This window comes from Aspergillus novofumigatus (assembly GCF_002847465.1).
Source record: "Aspergillus novofumigatus IBT 16806 chromosome Unknown P174scaffold_1, whole genome shotgun sequence".
NCBI lineage: Eukaryota > Fungi > Ascomycota > Eurotiomycetes > Eurotiales > Aspergillaceae > Aspergillus > Aspergillus novofumigatus.
Window position 1 is genome coordinate 710,422 of NW_020194274.1, and position 18,794 is coordinate 729,215.

Below are 18,794 nucleotides of genomic sequence, written 5' to 3' on the forward strand. Positions count from 1 at the left end.
ATGTACAGGACTTGCATGAAAACAATTCACTACAATTCACTACTAACAGCATGCTATGCTCTGCTAGTGACCCAGCAGGCCTAGCATCTCCAGCTTATCGGACTCGGCCCCCCCGCTGGACCCCGCTCCAACCGGTTTCTTGGGATCATAGTCCGTGCCGAAACGGGCATGACGGGCCGGGCTTTTATGGTTCTAGTGCGTCTGCCTTGAACGATTAGTTTATCAGGGTTTCAGCCCAAAGTTGAGTTTAGGCAAAGGAGTCGGAATGAGGCAAGCCAGATACATCACGAGTTCTGTATACTTTACAACGTACCAATGGTGTATCTCAAGTTGAAGATTCATTGTCAGGAAGTAGGTACACAGATCTGACTTTGAGTCTCACTCTAACATTTCTATAATGGTAAAGTCCAAGTAGTCAACAGAGACATAACCGTTCATTATCTATGGATGATTATTTAATGGCCACTTGCTACAGCCATTCCGTCTATATCCAAATCAAATCTTATTGACATTTGACATTTGACATTTGACATGCACTAAGCTATGGATGATAAAAGAAAGCTTGCATCATGCTTCAGCTTAGACTAAAGTTGAACATCTATCCTTATTGCCATTGCCCAGCTTTATGATGTCTAGCTAGGCACTAAACAAATTTTGATGTCTTTCTCCTCTATCATTTGTTTCCCTTTCCATCTTTTCGTTCCTCGCCTTCATCTGTTGGTCCTCTCTTGTTTCATGCCCTTGATAGATTTACCTAGTCACCCGCTCACAGGGTCAATGACATCAAGCCCCCTTAGAATGGAACCCCGGCAATTTTGCTGGTTTCGAGGTCCGTCAGCCAGGCTACCTGTCACGGTCCTGCACAGGGTGATGGGATGCTCTTATGAGGAACGGCTATCACCTTGAAGATGGACTCACAGCTGTTGTCTTCATATCATTGAACCGATTAAGTTGGACCGTGCATCTACACCAAAAATAACATGATATCGCCGCAAGCAGCATGCTAGTTCAAGTGGAGCAATTATGGTTTCACAGGCACAGATCTTCAGGACTTGGTCATTTTGGGCACCAGACCAGGAAGAATGGTGTCAGCTGTGACGCATTATGCTTTGCGTCTTCAAGACCACAAGGCTGTTCCAGAAAAGTACGAGTGGGCCGAAGAGCTTTAAAGAATGTCAGCGACACTAAGTATTGACCGAGCGGTAGCGCCTCCTGGGAGTGCTTGTCAGAGGGCTTTCGGAGCTACCATGCTTGCGAGCGCTTGGGGCTTGGGGAGTCCTCCCATTGTAATAATCTATATTCAAAACTTGTCCTCAAGTCCGACATCTCGCTAGAATGTGGAAATCTGTCTTGCTAATGAGACTAATGGAGGTGCTGTACACAGTAACAAGATTGACTCCATGAACGTCAGAAATCAGAATCCAAAATGCAATTGTCCAGGAAAGGCAGAACCAAAAATGTCATATATCAAAGGTGAATCAAAGAAACCACGAGCATCTCAAGACTTAAGATAAAATTCAATACATCCCACTTGGCGAAGGGGGGAGCTGTAAGGGTGTAAAAGAGACCAGGGAGGACTTTACCAGGAGGCCAGAAAGTGCTGCCTCAGGCGTCGACAACAGTCTTCCCAGCTTTCTCTAACATGCGTCTCTGTAAGGAGGGCAGAATTAATATGCATCTGAAGAGGCCTCGCATTGGCTGAATGACTGTGCGACACCGCAGTGAGTGAAATCAATAACTATCATTTTCAGCCATATTGAACAACCACGCATTGAGCATTATTCTATCATGACTGCATAGAACTCAATAGTGCTCCGTACTCATCCTGAGATGGAAAAGGTAAACTTTTGCCGGCAAACTCAATGCATTATAGCTGGTCAGATCAACCCTTCTTCATCTTAATGGTCACGACAATCAAGAAGGTCATTTCGTGGGCTTGCAATGACAATATCATTATCATTGTTGGTTTATTCATGACCGCGCTCGGCAATGGCCGAGTCATGATATCAGACTCGATTTGATTACTCGCCACTCTCGAAACACAGTACACCATTATCTCAATCAGGGAGGAGAGAGGGTCCACTCCAGTTCGCGGTTGAAGGTCAACAGAGTTGGTGGCTGGCGTCCAGCCTGCGGGACGCAGGCAATTGACAGGAAGATGATCTTCGTGAACCATGGACGGCCACGAAAGTTGAGTTATACATGATAACCTAAGTGATCGGTCATATCCGGCCTTGTCCTGTTTGAGAAAGAGGCTGTGAAGTTAATAGCTTCATCGATTCTCCTGGACGAAGATATATAAGGTCTCTGGTCCCTGCATGACCCGAATCCAGCAACAACAAATCATTGATGAAGTTCACACCCTTTGAGTTGAAAGGTGAACTCCAAGAGGAGAACCATCATTTGAACGCGATGTCTGGGTCACATCGCCCTAATGTCCTCTCTGAGGAAATGGAATTACTCCCGACTACCGCAGCCTTTTTCCGCCGGGTTTCTCGCATCAATACTCGTATACCTCCTATCGCCAGGAAAGCTGCCGTGCCTTGCAAGGTAGCAAATATGTCGCATGACAAACTGCAACAAGAAAACGCGTCTCCGTTGCCCAATCTGCGTCGTTGCGTCGGCCACACCTCTGTTCTTCGCAAATCGATGGAAGCAACCCAGAAAGAACGCAGACGCCAGATGCACCGTCTGGGTTACTACGAAGACAACGGACCCAACTACGGAGCCAACGATAGGACCGAGATTGACATTTCTGCCATCCGAGAACAAGTTGCCAGGACAGTCAAGGCGATGATTCGTCGTCGCTCCATCACAGGCACACTTCGAGGCCCTGAATCAGAAAAGGCCAATTCATTGGTGCGCGCATCGTCACACCGATCTCACGAGAGCGATACGCTTCAACAGGCAACGGAAAAGAAGCACAGATTTGCTGCCAAGAGTCGGAAATATGCATCCATGCTGGTACCTGGGCGGAGGATGTTCACCTGTCCCTCTCCCATGTTACATACGAATGCCGTCTTTTGACCCATTCTAATTGTCTTCATATCAGATCATTGAGACTATCCGCGCACCTCTACGCGGATATGGCGGATCTTACGAATTTACGAATAGTCTATATAATGGGGAAGCGACTGAGCGAGCAGGCACTGCTAGATATTAGCGACGTTTATTCATACCTTAGCAATCGATGAATGTCAAGGCTCGGTCCGCGTTAGGTCCGACACAAGACAAAGATAAAACTTTGTTCAAAACTCCCTCATTGTAGAGCCAGCAAGACGCTCATGTCTCCCTCTCACAATCAATCTGATTGTGTCAGAAAGTCATCATCATAGAGAGGTAGAACCCTTAGAGTAGAGTTTGCTGATTGACTTTGCGGACCATGGATCCGCCGCGTCTATTCTCCACAATACGGATATCAGCAGCACTGTTTGTCTCATTGGATGGAAATCTCAACTCCAGATCGGAATGGCCGGCTCAGCGACCCTGAGTTTGTTGGAAGGTTGAATCCGAGTCTGGCCGAGCGACGAAGGATCGCCGGATTCGGATTCGGATTGCGTTTGTGCTCGTAGTGTAGGTTCAGTGGTCCTTCAAGTATTGTAGTCAAGTGGTCTTATTCGATTGAAGGCGCTGATAGTTACTCTTGCTTCAACTCAAATGGCAGGAGAGGCTTGGGCAGACAATCAGGGACATAAGCAGCTCCCGTCTCCCATTCGATCGATTCTCACCAATCGGAACTGGCGTTATTTCGAGTGGAAGTACCCTAATCTACTTAGGTATCTGATCGAATTGTTCAAATACTTAGATTTCGTCAGCAATATTCTAGACGCTGATGCCATGAACGGTTCCAATCCTGTGGTACTCTCCAAACCTTGAAGAGCAAGAGTAAGCCTTGAATTGCCGCTAGAATCCTGGGTTTTGATCAACAACGTAGAGGCAAATGATGCAGCAATATGTGTCTTACTTGAATTTTATCTGAATCGCTGCATGTGCACGAAGGACGTGTTGCCGGTGGTAAGATATATTGTTTCGCAATCGGTTGCACTTTGGATTGATTGTTTGCCGTATTTGAGTGCTGGCAACACTGTACTCTGTATTTGTATAAGCTTGAGCTTTAAAATGATCTTACGAGACTGCTGCAATGATTACACAAAGTCGAATGACATTTCAAGACTCCAACAGCTGGTCGATATCAACAAAGCACTTCTATGGAGAGCAAATCCCTGATTGGCCGGACCAAGGCACCAAGGCACCAACACCGCCGAAGTGCCAAGACCAGCGATATGAACTTTTGATAGCATCATTCATAGCATCCAGCATCAGACCAGTTGCACACAACAAGAGATACAGTCACTAAAGCAAACACTGGCCAAACCACCAGACAGTCCCATCATCAGCATGGCCAAACAACCCCTCGCCAAAACCCTCCAGTTCGAGAAAAAGAACAAAGACATGCTCAAGCTCCCAAAATGTACGTGCTAATCAGCACCCAACTGAACGAACGAAATCCACTAACAAAACCAACACAGACGCTCGAGTGCAAAAACGCCCTATCCCACACGCCCCCGTCGCATCCCCTACGCCGGCGCCTCGGTCCCGAAAATCGTCTACGTCTCCACCAAGTCCCCCTTCATGAGCGCCGTCAAACGCGTCGAGAAGCTTCTCCGACAGGCAGAAAAACGCGCCACCGCGGCCGTCAATCTCTCAAGTAGCAAGCGGACAGATCGGCAGAAGCTGGCTGAGGTAGCGCGCGGACAGGAGCAGCTGAGCAAGGAGGAGGTGTTCGTCAAGGCGACGGGCCGGGCGATCGAGAAGGCGCTGAGCGTTGGGCGGTGGTTCGAGGAGCGGGGAACGAGTATACGGTGCGGGTGAAGACGGGGAGTGTGCTTGTTGTGGACGACATCGAGGAAGACGAGGAGGCGAAGCGGAAAGCGATTGAGGAGGCGGAAGGGGTTCTGCAGCAGGAGCAAGCCCAGAAGAAGAAAGACGACGAGAAGGATGTTGGTCAACCCGCTTCGGATCAGCCTGTCGACGCTCCCGCACAGCCTGTACCGAAATCCGAAACGAAGAAGAGGAAACGCGCTGCGAATGCTCTGGCCTCAGCCTCTGGTGAGGAGCTACCGGAGACGCGAACGCGATGGGTCAACATGGTCGAAATCGCCGTGACGCTTAAGTGAACACCCCCGGATATGGCACTGGAAAGCCCCCCTTCTCAGATTGCGTATCTCGCCTCAGCTCTCAAGTGGCTATAAGTGGCGTCCTCTCTACTTTCCTCCGCAGTGCATGTCTACTGTGATAGACCGAGGAGGATTGATACCGACCTGACCTCCACCTCAGCACTAGCTAACACCGTGTGGGGCGTCATACCTGCAGAAATGCCCATCGCATTTATCTAATCGACGATCCAGCACACATACCCACAATCTCATCGCCTCGGCTACCATTCTAGTCAATTGGCCTGATGGTAGCCGAATCAGTCGCAGCCCGGCCGATATCTACGTGGCCGTGAAGGGTGATGCTGCTTCAAATCGAAAGAATATGCCATATCCTTCCTATAGGCACTACATCTTGATATGGGCAATTTAAAGCTAGAGCTGCATCAACGTGGTGAACTATCTTATTAGAGAGATATGATCATGATCATAGCCCTGGTCTACCGTGGAGGAGATCTTGGATTGAATCTCCCGCATATAAGCAGACAACCTGTAATGAGCTACAGGTGAAAATGCTTCATTCAATAGTAAAAGCTATCCACGAGTGCAGTGCAGACTTTTCTAGACTATTCAGATCGCGATTATAATGCAGACAGATGAATGCGTAGACTCGCCGTAAAGCTTAATCGTAATCTCGAGAATTGAGATACTGGTTAATTCGCAGAAGTGCAATTAGAAGGATGGGCAATGTATGATTATGCATTCATAAAAGGAAACTCAAGTCATTCATCGCTTCGCGGAAAATTCAAGGGAAGTGATGCTGCTATGATAGAACTAATACACAGAGGGTGAGCCCTACTCGGCTTGCTGCTGCCCAGAAAAAGAAAGAGACATTAACATGAAATGACGAGAAAACCAACTGCCGCCAGAAAGTCGTAACTGGGTCAACAGGGCGCTAGAACAGGAGGAAATGTGGAAAGGTCCGGTGATGCACGTTATGCAATGTCATAACTGCAGGTCAAAAGAGAGTAAAGAAAACAGCAAACACCAAACACCCCAGCAACCAGTGATAAGAAATGAATCAAGGGCCCGTGACCAGTGTACACGAAGGAAAAGGAGAGAACCAACCCGTGGGAAGCTAAGTGCTCAAGACAAGACAATAGGAAAGGTTAAAAAGAGGGAGGGAAAGCCCGAGGGCCAAACAAGATGATGACGATGCTCATATGAGCTCAACACCCTGATTCAAGACGAGGTCTCAAAAGATGAGGAAGACAATCAAGAAGACAATTACTTGTCCATCTTCTGCCATCCGTTCAGGTATGCCATAAGGCCTACCCCTAGAAGTACCACTCCAAGCATCGACGCATACGGGCTGGTCTGTTCCAGAACATGGTGTTTCAAGGGCTGTTTCGCGAACGCCGTGCCAGAACCATTGACGTTGGTATATGACGATGACGGTGTTGTGATTGGATGTGCTTGCTTCTCGACTTCTCCGCCTCCAACATGGCCGGCATCGTCAGTCGGCGAATGATCGCGAGTAATAGCAATTTCCTGCGCTGCAGATTCGTTGCTTATCTCGTACTTCTCTGCACGCTCACGCCGCAGAGTGTCGATCAGCTCCGCCAGGGACTTGCGTGCTTCCACCGTCTCGCTCTCCGCTTTTTCTGCCCTATTTCTAAACATTGCGACTTGCTTCTTCATTTCCTCCATTTCTTCCATCATCATTTCAAGGCGAAGTTGCAAATGATAAGCCTGAGTGTCTGCTAGCGTTTCTGAGGTGGACGATTTGTCTGAGCCCGAGTTAGGAGGCATTTCCGCGTTGGTAGGCTGCTCATGGGCGTGCTTCTCGCTGATCGCCACATCATCGGACCGAGCACCCATACCCTGTTCGAGCGATTTTCCGTCGATGCCCTTTGCCTGCAGCTCCAGATTTCTGGCCTTCTCCTCTGCAGACTCCCGTGCGTTGCGTTCTTGCAGCAATAGAGTCTCCAATTCCTTTACACGGGCACCCTGACTATCCAGCTCCCGCTTGGCGGACGACAATGCCTCGATTAAAGACAGGATCTGACTGGACTCACGCGAAACAGGAGAGTTACTTGAACCTAATTTCGGCTTCTCCGTATCCGACCGTTTGAGAGGAGAGAATGCATCGGCACCCGTGCGGGGCGGTGCATCAGGCTTTTCGGGAAGTGGTTGCTGCGGTGGTGGTGCAGGGGATCTGAGAATCTTGAGAACGAATCGACGCGCGGCATCTTAGGTCTGCCGTTGACTTGACGCGAGACACCGCTGTCTGGTGGCGAGTGCTTTGCTTTCTCTTTTTCTTGGTGACCCGGTTTCGTCAAAGAAGTCAAAAATTCGTCGGTTTGCCGGAGATCTTGTGCTTGCTGCTTTGCCTGTTTCATTTCACTCTAGACGCAAAAAGAATTAGTGGGATGCCATTTTGGAGGAAAAGCGAGCAACAAACGTACTGTAAGCCGCTTGACAATCTGTTCGATGGAGATTGGAGAATTCCAGTAATTCATCTGACGTTGCTGCTGCAACGCACTGAGTTGACTGCTCGCAGCGCTTTGCGAGCTTCTATTGCTCATCGTGCTCCCGGAGCGCCCTCGGAGATGCGACAGAGGCTGACTGAGCGGGGAAGGGAGAAGACCGTTACCAGAAGCGGGATCCAAATCTCCCAGGGTGAGGTCGAAGATGTTTGGCATAGTCCCATAGATCCCAGCGTGCTCAACTTTAGCGGAGACCTTGTGATGGACGATCGTCTTTTGATCCTCACTGACGATGTCAATCCCCAGCTCCAGGGTGTCGTTTTCGCGAAGTTCGTGTGGTTCCGACTCGCGGTTCTCCGGAGACAGGCGCTGGCCATTGACAAAGGTCCCGTTCGACGATTTGACATCTCGAATCCAGATTTTGCCAGTCTTGTCCGCCCATATCTCCGCGTGTTGTCGAGAAAGCACTTTGGAATCGAAGAACCCGTTCACAGGAGTAGGAACGGTTTTCGCATTTGTCTGTCGTCCAATTCGCAAAATTTCTGGGTAAAAAGGAACAGTAATCTGCTTTTTTTCAAAGGTGCCATTGATTGGCAGAAGCGTCAATATGGCCGGCGGCTCCCCAGATGGCGCGCTGCCAGCGCGGACGCCATTCTGCTGGGAAGACTGGAGCATGTGCTGCGAGGGAACAATAGACGAAGGCTGATGGAGAGCGGACATGGTCGAAGCAGCACCGGGCCCAGAGGAGAATGCAGGCATCACCTGGGTGCGTGTGGTACTCACTCCAGTTGCCGGTTCAGACTTGGTACTCGGCCAAATACTCCTGGAGGACTTTTTCTTCGAAGACCAGGTACCAGATTCAGCGTTGTTACTTTGTACTGCATGAGCGTTTTGTGAACCGGCGACTATGGTGGAGGTGGAGGAGTTTGATCCTAAAGACGACGAGGAGTTGGATCTCTGAATCGTCTTCCGTGGCATGAACATCCGTGAAACTTCGTCGTTCATTGAAGTCAGGGCTCCTTGTCCTCCTTTACCAGAGTCGTACCATCCCAAGCGAGGACCCTCTTGCACACTAGGCGGTGATGCAACAGCAGTCATGGAGAAACGGGCTGGCGCAATAGACAATATCAGAAACTCAATGTGCCAACACCGCCTATCGCATGGGTGCGAAGTCGAGGAGCGAATCGATAAATGTTCGAAATATCAATGATTTATCGAATACCAAGCTCGTTTGCGATTGTTTATGATGAAGACTAATTGATGCTGAAGTATTGCGATGTCCGGGCTTTGATCCCTACCGACTCTGAGGAGGTCACGTTAGTATTGTTTCGATGCCAACATAATCGAACTCGTGTCATTTCCACCAAAAAGGAAGCAAATACACAGTCGGTGAGCCCTGTGTCCAAAAGACGAGACGTCAAACATACCTCTGAAATTGAGATCTGGAGAGCAAAGTAGAGATAAAGTATGGAAATGAGACACTGGGTGCGTCAAGTCAAGGGAGCCGTGTGATTCTTGGTCCGAGCCGGGGAAGCGACCGGTTGATGAAAGAACGCCGTCCAAGAGGAAGGAAGGAGGCACGAGACGGGGCTACCGCCTTATACAGGCTTCTGGACCGTTGAAACAGCAAAAATCTTGACGCACAAAGGCTGAAGTTCCAGGACAAAATTCACATGGGATGCACAACACCACAGCGGGAGAGGAGGTCAGTTTAGGCCTTGGGACGCCTGAGGCCCTTACTCACGTGACTCTGCACGAGCCATCATTGGAACAAGAAGCCGCTTCATAGTGCATTTGGATGTTCTTCGGAGTCACGTGCATCTGACGGAATAGGCCCGCGGCTTTGTAGGTGGAGTGACCTTTCGGAGCTTTGCTGCTTAAGAACAAGCTTGCCTAGCATCAAAGACCTGCACAAATAGCATTGAGACTCCGGCATCCTACCTTTGATATTTGCTCTAAGCGCCTGGTGCATTCAGAAATACAGTATATCTTCTCCCTTGTTTCTCGAAAATGCCTGTCGTTGCAGCTCCGCCTCAAGGCCACGGCCCCTCCACCTTTGACAAGAGTGAGTTTGGAGACAGCTGGGGCATTTGACGATGCCCACATCCCTCTGTTGATGGTGAGCTAACTCTGCAACAGTGAAGATGGGTGCTCTGATGGGATCGAGTAAGCCTGCGGAAACATAATGTCCTTTCGCATGAAGCGTCGCTAATCAAAGCGTTCTTTCTAGCCGTTGGCGGTATCATGGGATTTATCATCGGTTCGTACCATTAAAGTGCTGATATATGCGAATATGTCGCTTACACGGTCTAAGGAACCGTCACTATCTTCCAGTATGGCGCTGGGCCTAACGGTGTGATGCGCACTCTCGGAAAATACATGCTTGGTTCGGGTGCAACTTTCGGGTAAGCTTTCTTTCCAGCCAGCATGATACATTTGAATTGGCCGTCTGTTATATGGAACAGAGACGATTAAAATTGTTCTGGCCGAAGTTCTTGTGCTAATGTGATACTTGCTTCCCAACAGTCTTTTCATGTCGATTGGTAGCGTTATCCGTACCGAAGGACCTCACAACGACGCTTGGCTGCGTGCTCGGGGACCCCCAATGATGCTTCCTCGTCAGTCTCCTCTACGGCTCATGCGTCAGTAGATGCACAATACTGCTTCTGCCGCAGGAACTGAGAGGGAGATATGTCACGACCCGTGGGGACGACTTGTACAATAATATCTACCGGGATGGGAACCTTGTACTGCAGGGAGCAAGACACGCGGTATGGCAATTTGCCGCTGGATGGCTGCAAAATGTCAGCGCAGCGGAGGGACTCTCCCTACATCATGTACATAACATGGAGGCATCGGACATTGGGTCGGATGGAAGGTGCCTCCAGCGATGCATGCACTTTTTTCTGGCGTTGAACCAAGGGATATCATTTAATGGGAGATTGATGAGATGTCAAATCAATTGGTCACATAACATTGGATATTGAAGTAAAGCATCCATGATTAGTATGGACAGAGCTACGGTATACGTGCAGTCATTAAGTCCACTAAGTGTGGCATTTCTTACGCTGGTAATGTTACAACTAACTTTGAACAATGAGGAACCTGGGAAGTCGCTCAGCAGCTGCATTGAACAGCTGGCCAGACAGAATGCTAGCATGTCGAGCCTTGAATAACTCGAGGGTCCAAGGAAGCGGACGATCGTCCGTACAGGGCAGCTAGGCGTCTTTTGAGCTCGAAATGATCCCGCCTCTGAGGAGATGTACGATCATTAGTGTCCCATTGTCAATACACTACAGGCTGTTGTATGCCGCTGCCTCTGTTCAAGAGAGAGGTGACTGAGGGACTGCAATAACGCGCTTTGACCTAATCACAATTCTGCCTGACGATGTAATGAGCTGGCGGTGACACCGAGTTTGGACAGGTAATATAACGCGATAATGCGGAGATGTATGCATGGTCACCTTTTTACTTCGTGGAATACCGATCATCGTGCCCTTGCTTCGATAAAAGATGATCATACTTGGGTACACCAGAGCGGAAAGAGAAGTCCGAGCTGTTGCTTGGTGAACCTTGACGATCATGTTGATCTGAACGCCTAGATTTCAGTAGGGCAGAGTGAAATATGGGGCCATTCTCGTTAGAGCGACAGAAACCAGTAGTCTACTCTGTGGAGCCGAGGCAGTAAGAGATGATCTATAGGAGATCTTCTCTCAGGAACAGTTTGAAGAGTCGTGTATACTCAACCGAACCTTGATCATTATTGTATTATTGTTGCGCCAGTTCCTTTCTCAACGATGATACTGCTCCTCGTGACCTCAGACCTGCGGCAACCAATTCAGCCCTAGGCATAATTGGGTGCCTGGGCCCCATTTCCGTGGGTCATGACTGGATTTTCAGGAACAGCCGAACAGGTGGATGGACTAAGACTGGACAGTTGGACTGGGGGCATCACTGGCATGGCCATTCTGCTTGTATCCACTGAGTTTTTTAGTCCCTTCGTAAACGGTGTGACAAGTTGAGAATTTTTACTTTGCAATTTGCCATCAGGGGACTATTGGAGTTTAGCCAGCGCATGTAATTTCCCCATTAGCTGGCGCGATTCGCCCAAGGGACGAGAGTTGAAAGAGTCATATTATTACGAGAAGCATTCTGTGCCAAATCCTCCGATCTCCGATTCATCAACCAATTCAGTCGATGATTGCTGCGCCAAGGGGTGAGTTTAGGTCCCTGAGGGTTCGAACTCCAAAGGTGCGACAATCAACATGCCTCTCTCAGACCTGCGTGAAACAGCCCAGAGACAATGGAGGTGACCGCAGGCGCCAGAATGAAGTTTAAAGAATTTACGAACCACCACTTCTGCAGGAGTTGAATGAAGGACAAAGGTCCCTTAGTAGTGATGCTCACATAACAAAAATCTTTTTTGTTGCTTCTTCTCATGATGATTTCGCTGCTCTTCTCCAGCCAGAACTGCAACCCAAGAAGGCAAAAGAGCACTAGGCTCTGGTGAGGGTCTATTTAATTACATGGTCCAGTAACTTCGATCGTACCTGACCAAGTGACGATGCACCAATTTCCGGTGAGGCACTAGAGGTGTACTAATCTCGTTTCTCGGGGCTCCTAGGCCCCTGCAGCGAATCATCCCATGGCGTGCCTGGGGCGAGTTTAGGTTTTTGAAGTCGCATGCACAGTTGAACCCTTCCGACCATCCATCATCGGCCACACACATCACACAACGATCCGCTTTGCTGACAAGGTCTTCCTTCTTCAGGAACCTCCACGGAGTTCGAACTAGTCAGGCAGCTACAACTTGATCCTCGTAATTCGCTCCACAATCCTAAGAAAAGGTTTTCACCGTCCCTCTGGACCCTTAGACTACCGTTGTTCATGAACTGCGGACTAGACTACCAGTACGAGCAGTGATGGCGAACCAAGTCCCAACCAAGCCCAAGCTAGGTAGCATACCTTATGAGTTAGGACAAGTCAGTCCAATAGAAAACCAAACACAATAAAAATCTTGTATTAGTGTAAATTGATGGGATGGACTGACCCCTTGCGATTGGTTAAGAATCTGCCCCCCAGGCCAAGCTGCACAGACAGACTCATGTTGTTAAATAACAAAGCGCTGCCCCTGTCTGGTTTGGAATTTCTCCTTCATAAAACCTCCTTCACACGTTCGTTGTCTGGGGAATATTGTTCCACTTACACTCCTTCTTGGCCCTTGAGCAGTGCTCCCCACGTTCCTTACAATAACCTCCTTCTGCTTCTTGACTCCGGCGCTCACTCGTTCGCGTACCGAGTCTTGAATTCTCAGCGCTCCTTCATCCCAGTCATTCAACCTTGGTCAACCTTGCGCGACTATCCCAGATTACCGTGCCGGTTCCAATCTCGCGGTTACACACCTTGCTCTCTTGCGCATTGCGTTCTCTATCCTTGACATCGGATAAGGATACCTCGATCGATTCATACGAATAGCGCTGTCGCGTGCACAACATCAATCTCCTAAGTGTTTATAAAACCCGGCGATTCATTCCATCAATATGAAGATCAACGCCATTGTTTCGTCCGTACTCTGCCTGGCTGCGACCCAGCTTGTCGCCGCAGATACCACCACTTCGACCTACACCCACACCATCACCAAGACGCTGGTCCGCGTGAATTCGGAAACCCCAGGAGCCTCCACAGTCGTCAGCTCCTATGTCATTCCCTCGAGCTCTGCTACTCCTTCTAGCAGCTGGATTGCCAGCAGCAGTGCTGCTGCCACGTCGACTCCTGCGTCCAGCACCCCGTCCGCATCTGGCGTCGTGAATCATTCCGGAGCGGGAAGTGTTGCTGATGTCCGTATGCCTGTCGCACTCGTCGCCGGATCTGTTGCCCTCCTTTTGGGTGCTGCGCTGTAATTGAATGAACAGCCATCCGAGTTTGTTTGCGTTGCAGACAAGTGCAATGCGAGAGCTGGACTTGATCAACGTCGCGCTCGTCGCGCCCTGGCAGCTTGCGAACGAGTTCATTGAATTCTTCTTCTACGCGCAAGTGAAGTACAGGTGATGCCCTCATGGTATATCACCTTGTTACCTTCGACTGCGCTCTTCGAATATATTCATACTTTTGATTCTTTCTTTCTTCTTACAACTTCTTCCTCCGCGTCTGAGATTTTACGACTTGAAGAATGAGGCAGTGGTCGAGGCGCTTTGGATTCATATACCCCTTTTTACGACTTCTTCTACGAGTTGATGGTGATTATTCCCCCTTTACCTCCCTGATGTCTGCCGGTCATCCGGTTATGATCACGGAGTTTCGGTTTCATTCGACCTGTGAGGTGGTTTGTTGAGCTTGGAGGATACTATTATGTTGCATATAGCTTAGTACATAGGCCAACTCAATAGCAATTTAAAGCTTTTGGTCAAAATCCATCTCTTTTTTCAATAGAGAATCCCTCGGCCTGGTTTCATCTGACTGCATTTCTGCAATCTCACGTTACACCACTAAACGGCGGCACACAGGTTTTAAATGACTAGTGCATCAGGTCGATCAGATCAATTCCCCATGTTGAGCTTTAGATAAGTAGTAGTGTAGTCTGCCGATCAAAATGAAGATGCTCAATGCTCAATGCTTAATGCTCCAGCCTGATCGTCAAGTGGAGTTCTTCATTGAGGAACACCCGGCCCGATTGGCAGAGCGCGTGGAGGTGGAAGCCGACGCGTGCGCCGTTTCCGGTAAACAGTCGACTGACCACCGGTTGACCGTCACCTCTCGGACAGATTATCTGATTCCACATTCTTGCAGACGTCATGGCTTCCGCATGTCTGACTTGAGATTCTCCCTCGTGGTCTCGATTGCGCCTGCTCGCTAAGGTCTGTTGACGTCCATCGCAGATCCGTTTCCCCACTCCGGTGACGACGCGCCCCAGTCCAAAACAAGCGGCGTGGTCGCAGACTACAAAAATTATTCCCATTGTTTTTCACTGATAACCTATTCTTGAAATACGCTGAAAAAAGAGTTGCGCCCGGCATGGATAGCGAAGTCCCCCTTCCCCCGCCGCGACGAATCCGGCACCGCTCCCCCGCCAGTGTCAGTTCCTCCGCTGCGAAACCTCCAGCTGCCTCCTCGTTCAAAAAGACATACCGACTCTCGCGCTTTGATGACCGCTCCAGTCAGCCGTCCAGTGATCCTGCGCTCTTCTCCAGCGATGATATCCCTGCGTCTGGTCTCGAAAACTACAACGCCCCCGTCTCCTCTGGAGCTGCAGCGGGCAGGAAACGACGCTATCGGGGACATGGTGGGGAGAGACGGTAGTCGATCCGAAGCGGAAGAGGGCAGATTTTAAGGACAAGCGGCTTGTGGATAGCGGTGTGTGGATGGGAAGTGATGAGTCGACAGCAGAGTCGCTTTTGCCGTCTGAGGATGCGTTGATGTGGGGGGAAGACTTGATGAGGAATATGCAGAATTCTACGTCAGCTGGGGTGGGAAATGAGGGACAGATGGGTGCGATCAGTTCACAATCCCTGAATTCACAGCTGCGTCAGACCGTGCCACAGCCGGGGAATTTCAGGAAGGTGGAGGAGCCGAGGGAACATCAACTCGCTAGGACGATTGTCAATGACTGTCTCGAAAAAGGGCAGGACAGCGTCGACTTGAGGTGAGATCATCCCTGATTGAGTCGTGTGAAGCTGCGCTAACTCTTGCAGCAATGGCAATCTGAGAGCCCTTCCGTCGGGCTTGCTGCTTCCGCTTCAATATCTCACCAAGTTGCCCTCAGTCAGAGAGCCTCCAATATCGGAAGAGGGCTACAGCTCCTTGAAACCGTTTCTCCGTCTATTCCTCGCTGGCAATGCGCTTACTGCAGTTTCGGGAGAAATATTCGAACTCGACTCACTCAGAGTTCTCAGCTTGCGGAACAACAAGCTGACAGAGATTCCTCCCGCTATAAGAAAGCTGACAATGCTACAAGAGGTCAACCTTGCGGTCAATCGCCTGCGGTGTCTTCCTTGGGAATTACTATGGTTGATCAAAAAGGGTGATCTGAAACATCTGATGGTCCGACCCAACCCCCTTCTTCAGATCAATGAGGTAAAAGTTACAAGGTGGTACTTCCCCGATGGTAGCGATGCAGCATCACCGGAGGAGGTGTTGAAAGCGCGCCATTATGAAGGACCCGCACCTGAGGAAGCATGGGCCCCAATTCAAGTGGCGATCAGCCCCGTCCGACGGTTCAACATGGAAGGTATTCCCATAACGGATGGCCAAAGCGGCACCTTGCCGTTGAGATCATCGGACGATGCACCGTCTCATGTGCCCTCGTTGCGTGAGATATCTCTGCTGGCTTTCAGTCAGTCAGCCTATTGCGACCAGATAACCGAGTCCGAAATGATCGGCTATCCGGAACTAATGATTCGCCTCCTTCGACAGGCTAAGGGTGTCAGAAATGCCGGCGGTAGAAGCTGCTCGATATGTCACCGTAGCTTCGTAATTCCTCGCACCGAATGGACTGAATGGTGGGACTGCAGTACCTATGAGAACGGGCTCAAGAGACCTCGGTGTCCTGGGGAGCAACTACGCCCCTTGCCATTTCGAAGGTTTGGTTGCAGTTGGGCATGCGTTCCTGGAGCCGAAGAGTCAATGCTCCAAGCTGAAACTGGTCAGCAACAAGGCTAATAGCATCATTTTTGGAGGTTGGCATGGGCATGTGCATTGTGTGATTCCAAGCGACTGTCGATAGACTGTGCCATGTGTGCTGTACGTATGTTGGTGTATATTCGCCATCTTGCCTTGGCTGCTCTTGAGTTCGAGAGGCGGTCCGTAAGATTAGCTCTGCTATGGAGAGGCATCTACCTACTACCACTCCAAGGACACTCTGTAGACCTATTGCTCAATGTTGACTCTGTCTCCAGGTATAAACGCCAGACGTCAGGTGACTCGACTTTTATCCAAGCTTCCTTAGTTCTCCTGCAGCCTACCGCCTCTTGCTTCAACACGGCCGGGACAAGCATGTTCAGCAGCTCAGCTGCGCACTGTTCTTCACTGGGCCATCCTCTCTCGCGACAGAGAGCTCGTGGAACTATGATTTACCCCAGAAGGAGGTTCTAGAGGATTTCCTAGTTCGGCAACAGAGCAACGGACGGGATAACGGTCTCGACTTCGACATCCCGCATAAGGGCTGGGCCATTTTCGATTCTACTATGCTTAAATAGTTGGAGAAGCCGGCAGGTCCTTCGTTGTAACATACTTGTACTATACAGGATCATTCCTGCTGGTAACGTAATCAACCCTAAGTTTAACCTTGGATGATCCATTCCAACTAACCCCTGATACTAACCGTACCTTAGGTCTTCGTAAATCGCCCAAACCTAGTAATATCGGAATTATGCTCGGGTCTAGAAACACTGGGCCATGGAACCTTAATCTAAGACTCTGACACAAGGGTGATTTAATGTACATTCTACCTAGGACCTCGTTGTCTTTTATTCTCCTCCGCTGCTCATACAACTCCTCAAGCAAGGCATAGCCGCAGAACAGAAAATGAGTGGGATAGCGCCCCTACCCATGGAAATCTATGATGAGGTATGTTCAATAAATCAGCGACTATTATTTCTGTAGAGAGGAGCTGATTTGGCATAATAGATTTTGGAAAGATGCTACCAGCCCTGTCTCCTGCAGTGCTGTTCGATGTATATTGCCAATCGTCATATGAGGATATATGGTACGCTTCGTCAAGTGAATAAGGCATTCTATTACAGCGCCACACGTTTGATGTTCCAGACCTTTGTGATCCAACTGGACTGGGAAGTTCAGGGGTGTGACTTTCCCTTTATCAAATTTGAAGAGCTCTGCTGCAACGCCAACGCTCGCTACGTTGAAAGATTGGTTATCAAATGCTGCGAAAGAACAGCAGGTCCAGCTGCATATAACCCTGGAGACTTTGCTGGCTCTTGCAAGAAGTTCGCGCTTCATCTCAGGCAACTCCAGTCTTTACGCTCCGTTGTACTGGTTTTCTTCACATATCCTTATGGTAGACACGGCATGGAGGCGGGTGGCCATATCGAGCAGATAATCGAGGCTCTTCAACTTGCGCAGCTACCCAAGCTCGAGAGATTAAGGATAATCTATGATGCAGCGTCCGAGTTTACGTCTGAGGATGGCTTACTTGAAAGCCCACCGCCCCATCATCCCCCTATCTCGAGGGGTATAAAAAGTCTCCAAAGCGTAACCCTTGATCTTGGGTACAGCCGGGTGACCCGCAGGCAAGACTCCAGTATAAGTCAAATCCTTAAACAAGGGGAGAGCCTGGAATATGTTGATGCACATGGAATCCATAAATTCCCACGAAGTTCATCAACATTTCTACACCCATCGGCTCCCCTACAATTCTTGCGACTTGCGTTTACATTTCTCCCGGCCGAGTGCCTCCTTGAACTCCGCCACTTTCAAAACACGTTAAGAGACTTAGGGCTTGACGATGTGCGACTTAGCAGTCGTTCTTGGGCTGAAGTTTTCAATTTACTTCAGCAGTATTTCCGCCCTTCGCAGGCTGCAGGTAGATAACTGTGGATACCAAGATTGCCAAGATCGTTGGAAATTTATCCCTATGACTGAGTCTGATCGGCAGGCTTTGCTCCAATACATATTCCATCGTCCACAGACCTGGGCGAAATTAGTCCGCAAGATGCATCGCTTTCAATATCCATGAACGAACAGTCAAGTCTGGTAGTACTTGCGCAGGATTCGACAACAGGCACTGGAGCAGATGGTAAGGTACTTGGCAGAAACCATGGGCTGGATGACAATGTGGAACTTGGCTTCCTTTAAAGAAGTGAAGAATATCAATCCCATGGCCTGCCCATCAGCAGGATGCTAACCCGGGTATAGAAATGATTTCGCGTAGTAAAGTCTCTATCCCAAAGACGATAGATAGGATCCTGCTGGAGGAAGTAAAAAAATAATACATACGGGAAGAATTATATCGATGATAGAAGAACCTGGTCACATGTTGAATGTCGATATACGCATCTGAATTTGTTGGCCTTGAGGTATCTCTTTCATAAGCGCCTAAATAGGAAATTGTTGCGGCGGATGGCATCGTAGCCCTAATTCGAGCTCTTGACTTGCTCCCAACGCTGGGAAGATATGAATATGATGCTGATAGCTTCTAAGG

At 49.3% G+C, this 18,794-nt stretch overlaps 7 protein-coding genes across 7 annotated transcripts; 6 read left to right on the forward strand and 1 right to left on the reverse strand.

Annotated features, from left to right (window-relative positions):
* Nucleotides 1-2,412: 2,412 nt before the first annotated feature.
* Nucleotides 2,413-3,027, forward strand: P174DRAFT_381440 (uncharacterized protein; the record flags this gene model as incomplete). Its single annotated transcript, XM_024823076.1, has 1 exon — nt 2,413-3,027. One exon carries the CDS (start codon nt 2,413-2,415, stop codon nt 3,025-3,027), a length of 615 nt encoding a protein of 204 aa, XP_024686746.1.
* A 1,371-nt stretch (nt 3,028-4,398) lies between these two features.
* Nucleotides 4,399-5,177, forward strand: P174DRAFT_499864 (ribonuclease P subunit p20 family protein; the record flags this gene model as incomplete). The annotated part of the gene is made up of 3 exons (XM_024830931.1): nt 4,399-4,475; nt 4,530-4,862; nt 4,883-5,177. The coding sequence occupies 3 exons, from the start codon at nt 4,399-4,401 to the stop codon at nt 5,175-5,177; spliced, it is 705 nt and encodes a 234-aa protein (XP_024686747.1).
* A 1,263-nt stretch (nt 5,178-6,440) lies between these two features.
* On the reverse strand, nt 6,441-8,740 carry P174DRAFT_455912 (putative cytoplasm to vacuole targeting Vps64; the record flags this gene model as incomplete). The annotated part of the gene is made up of 3 exons (XM_024829376.1): nt 6,441-7,379; nt 7,424-7,561; nt 7,622-8,740. 3 exons carry the CDS (start codon nt 8,738-8,740, stop codon nt 6,441-6,443), a joined length of 2,196 nt encoding a protein of 731 aa, XP_024686748.1.
* Nucleotides 8,741-9,522: 782 nt separating this feature from the next.
* Nucleotides 9,523-10,612, forward strand: P174DRAFT_436544 (MGR2/ROMO1 family protein). Its single transcript, XM_024826075.1, has 5 exons — nt 9,523-9,707; nt 9,782-9,808; nt 9,873-9,902; nt 9,957-10,047; nt 10,169-10,612. Exons 1-5 carry the CDS (start codon nt 9,653-9,655, stop codon nt 10,290-10,292), a joined length of 327 nt encoding a protein of 108 aa, XP_024686749.1. The 5' UTR covers nt 9,523-9,652; the 3' UTR covers nt 10,293-10,612.
* Nucleotides 10,613-13,182: 2,570 nt separating this feature from the next.
* Nucleotides 13,183-13,542, forward strand: P174DRAFT_415915 (uncharacterized protein; the record flags this gene model as incomplete). The annotated part of the gene is made up of 1 exon (XM_024824452.1): nt 13,183-13,542. The coding sequence occupies one exon, from the start codon at nt 13,183-13,185 to the stop codon at nt 13,540-13,542; it is 360 nt and encodes a 119-aa protein (XP_024686750.1).
* Nucleotides 13,543-14,653: 1,111 nt separating this feature from the next.
* P174DRAFT_508476 (leucine-rich repeat domain-containing protein) lies at nt 14,654-16,468 on the forward strand (the record flags this gene model as incomplete). The annotated part of the gene is made up of 3 exons (XM_024831462.1): nt 14,654-14,934; nt 14,958-15,281; nt 15,331-16,468. 3 exons carry the CDS (start codon nt 14,654-14,656, stop codon nt 16,295-16,297), a joined length of 1,572 nt encoding a protein of 523 aa, XP_024686751.1. The 3' UTR covers nt 16,298-16,468.
* An 840-nt stretch (nt 16,469-17,308) lies between these two features.
* On the forward strand, nt 17,309-18,641 carry P174DRAFT_499868 (uncharacterized protein; the record flags this gene model as incomplete). The annotated part of the gene is made up of 1 exon (XM_024830932.1): nt 17,309-18,641. One exon carries the CDS (start codon nt 17,309-17,311, stop codon nt 18,182-18,184), a length of 876 nt encoding a protein of 291 aa, XP_024686752.1. The 3' UTR covers nt 18,185-18,641.
* Between the last annotated feature and the right edge of the window lie 153 nt (nt 18,642-18,794).

Bases quoted from the DNA above. Each gene is read 5' to 3' on its own strand.
- P174DRAFT_436544 (XM_024826075.1), top strand. From the start codon at position 9,653: ATGCCTGTCGTTGCAGCTCCGCCTCAAGGCCACGGCCCCTCCACCTTT. The intron at 9,708-9,781 runs GTGAGTTTGGAG...ACTCTGCAACAG, and splicing joins CCCCTCCACCTTTGACAAGA to TGAAGATGGGTGCTCTGATG. The intron at 10,048-10,168 runs GTAAGCTTTCTT...GCTTCCCAACAG, and splicing joins GGTTCGGGTGCAACTTTCGG to TCTTTTCATGTCGATTGGTA.